The 3330-nt window shown below is 45.1% G+C and overlaps 1 protein-coding gene across 1 annotated transcript; it reads left to right on the top strand.

Annotated features, from left to right (window-relative positions):
* Positions 1–1667: 1667 nt before the first annotated feature.
* On the top strand, positions 1668–2189 carry LOC308239383 (ras-related C3 botulinum toxin substrate 1-like; the record flags this gene model as incomplete). The annotated part of the gene is made up of 1 exon (XM_080652211.1): positions 1668–2189. One exon carries the CDS (start codon positions 1668–1670, stop codon positions 2187–2189), a length of 522 nt encoding a protein of 173 aa, XP_080508337.1.
* Between the last annotated feature and the right edge of the window lie 1141 nt (positions 2190–3330).

Raw genomic sequence — 3330 nt, 5'->3', positions numbered from 1 at the left:
TTCTTTTTGCTTCTCCGCTTGTGTGTTTTTGCTTCTTTGTATTTCAAATCTTTGACTTGATTCTTGCGATCCTCTAGTCTGCTGTTGGATCTCTGTATATTATTTTTTATTTCAGTCAGTGTATGCTTAATTTCTAGTTGGTCCTTTTTCATATCCTCGAGGGTCTCACTAAATTTATTTTCCTTTTCTAGAAAATTCCTGAAAAACCTTATAACCATGGTTTTGAACTCTATATCCAGTCATTTGCTTTCCTCCATTTCTTTCATTTGTCACCTGTTTCTTTGTCTCCACATTTTGGCTGCTTCCCTGAGTTGATAGAGTGGCTTTGTGTGGTAGGTGTCCTATAGGGCCCAGTGGCTCAGCCTCCCCAGTTACCTGAGGTGGACACTCTTGGTGCACACCTTTGTAGTCTGTGTGCACAGTCTTGTTGTAGTTAAGCCTTGATTGTTGTTGGTATCACTGGGAGGAATTGACCTCCAGGCCAATTCACTGTGAGGATCAGCTATGCCTATGATGGGAGAACTTTGGTGCTGGAGACACCCTTATGGGACAAGACTTGCTTCAGTGGGGCTTTGGTGCTCACTGAGTCTGCCCCCTGAGTGTGTCCCTTATGGATCTGAAGAGTTGTAATCTTGATTGTTCTACTCTGACCCCTGGGTACACTGGCTCTTGGATATCTAAGGAGGTTCAAATTTAGCCTCTGCCTGAGGCCACCCAGCTGGAGCTATGGAGAGATCTGCAGATTCCGCTTCTTTGTTTGGGTTTTGGAGGTGCCCAGATGAGGCCCAGCTGTGAAGCAATGCAAACTGCTGCAGGGCCTTGGGCTTTCTTTTGGATGCTCTGGGTCTCATTGACTCAGCTGCAGTTTATTAGGTAAGGTTAGAATTCAAAGGACCAGGCCATTCATATGCAAAAGCCTCTGCACTCAGCTTGGATAGGGTGGAGTCTCAGGGCGGAGCAAACAGCAATGGCTTCATGGGGCGGGATCTCAGGGCAGAGCAAACAGCAGTGGCTTCCCATCAGCCCTGCCCTAAGAGGCCCCTGGGTCTCAGTGTCCCGTGGTAATCGTTGCAAGCACCTCTGATTGAAAGCTGCCCTCGAGTTTCACCCACGCCAGACAGTCCAGTTTCTTCCCGTATGAGTCTGGGTCCCCAGAGTCTCACCCAGAACTGGAGTTCAGAGCAGTCGGGAGCTTTTGTCTCCCTCCTGCTTGAGAAAGCCAGCCACGTACTCAGTTGCCAGCCCTCCGTACCTCTGCACTTCCACAGCTCCTGTGAATCTCAGTGTGCTTTTCTCTTTCCTTCTAGTTGTAGAATTTCCACTCAGCCAGCCTTCCTGTGGTTCTGGATGATGTACGTTTTGTCTTTTAGTTGTAGTTTTGAAATTGTTGTGCGAGGCAGCAGTTCTGGTATTTACCTATGCTGCCATCTTGGTTTCTCGAGCCCACAGGCACAACCTTTAAGAAAATATTAGCGGCAGTTTTCCCCAGCTTTGGTTGGTGGCCGCTGCTGGGCTTTGGCTTCCTGTTGGAGGAGGGTGAGGTGGCATGGACAGAAGCCCTGGTAACCCACGCCCCGCCGCCTGCAGACACACGCCCACCACGCTGAGCCCACCGCTTCCCTTCTCATTGCCTGGCCGCCACTGCCGCAGCCTCCCGAGTGGCCCAGATGCAGGCCATCAAGTGTGTGGTGGTGGGAGACAGAGCTGTAGGTAAAACTTGCCTACTGATCAGTTATGCTGCCAATGCATTTCCTGGAGAATATATCCCCACTGTCTTTGACAACTATTCTGCCAATGTTATGGTAGATGGAAAACCAGTGAATCTGCGCTTATGGGATACTGCTGGACAAGAAGATTATGACAGATTATGTCCCCTCTCCTATCCGCAGACAGACATATTCTTAATTTGCTTCTCTCTTGTGAGACCTACATCATTTGCGAATTTTCGTGCGAAGTGGTCCCCTGAAGTTCGACACCATTGTCCCAACACGCCAATCTTCCTGGTGGGGACCAAGCTTGATCTTAGGGATGATAAAGACATGATTGAGAAACTGAAGGAGAAGAAGCTGACACCCATCTCCTACCTGCAGGGCTTAGCCATGGCCAAGGAGATCCGTGCTGTAAAATACCTGGAGTGCTCAGCGCTCACCCAGCAAGGCCTCAAGACAGTGTTCGACGAAGCTATCTGAGCGGTTCTCTGTCCGCCACCCCGTCAAGAAGAGGAAGAGAAAATTCCTTCTGTTTTAAACGTCTGGGCCTCTCCCCACAGCCCTGGCCCCTGTGAACCTTTGTATGCTTTGCTCAAAAACGATGAAGCCTTTGCACTCAATGTTAAGTTTTTGTTACAAATTAGCTTTTCCATAAAACCATTTTTAACCAATCAGTAATTTTTAGGTTTTATTTAAATAAATAAGTGTAAGGATTGAAACTTTCACATTCTATTAAAATTTAGCCCTAAAATGACAAGCTTTCTTAAAGCCTTATTTTTCAAAGGCTCCTATTCTTGCTCAGATAAAGAGTTGCCAAAATTCCTTGTGAACTAAGTTGCATTGTTGTGCTAAGAACACTAAGCACTAAATTGTTTAAAGGCCTTTGTCTTGCAGAAGACTAGCCTCTGAAGTTAGGGAAGGCAGACACTTACTAATGAGTTTCACATGCGGCCTTCTTTATAAAATGTTGCCATTCATAATTTATCAACCCATGTTCCCTACCTAATATTATACTGTACTTCAACTCATCTCTTTGGATTGGTCTTTATTTAGTAGTGAGATTTTATTTTATTTTTTATTAAGGTATTATATGTGTACATATCTTACCATTGCCCCCCCACCCCACTCCCATACATGCCCTCACCTCCCAATGTTTTGCATCTGTTGGTTATTCTTATATGCATGCATATAAGTCCTTCAGTTGATCTCTTATCTCCCCCACCTCTCCATAACCTTCCCACTGTAATTTGACAGTCTGTTTGATGCTTTACTGCCTCTGTATCTATCTTTTTGTTCATCAGTTTATAATGTTTTTCATTATCCCCAAATGAGTGAGATCATGTGGTATTTTTCTTTCATTGACTGGCTTATTTCACTTAGCATAATGTTCTCTAATTCCATCCAGATGCCTACAAATGGTAATAATTCCTTCTTTTTTATGGCAGCATAGTATTCCATTGTGTAGATGTACCATAGTTTTCTGATCCAGTCATCTGCTGACGGGCACCTAGGCTGTTTCCAAATCTTAGCTATTGTAAATTGTGCTGTTATGAACATAGGGGTGCATATATCCTTTCTGATTGGTGTTTCTAGTTTCTTAGGATATATTCCTAGGAGTGGG

This window comes from Plecotus auritus (genome assembly GCF_963455305.1).
Source record: "Plecotus auritus genome assembly, chromosome: X".
NCBI classification, from domain to species: domain Eukaryota; kingdom Metazoa; phylum Chordata; class Mammalia; order Chiroptera; family Vespertilionidae; genus Plecotus; species Plecotus auritus.
This window is presented reverse-complemented; position numbering and strand designations above follow the sequence as displayed.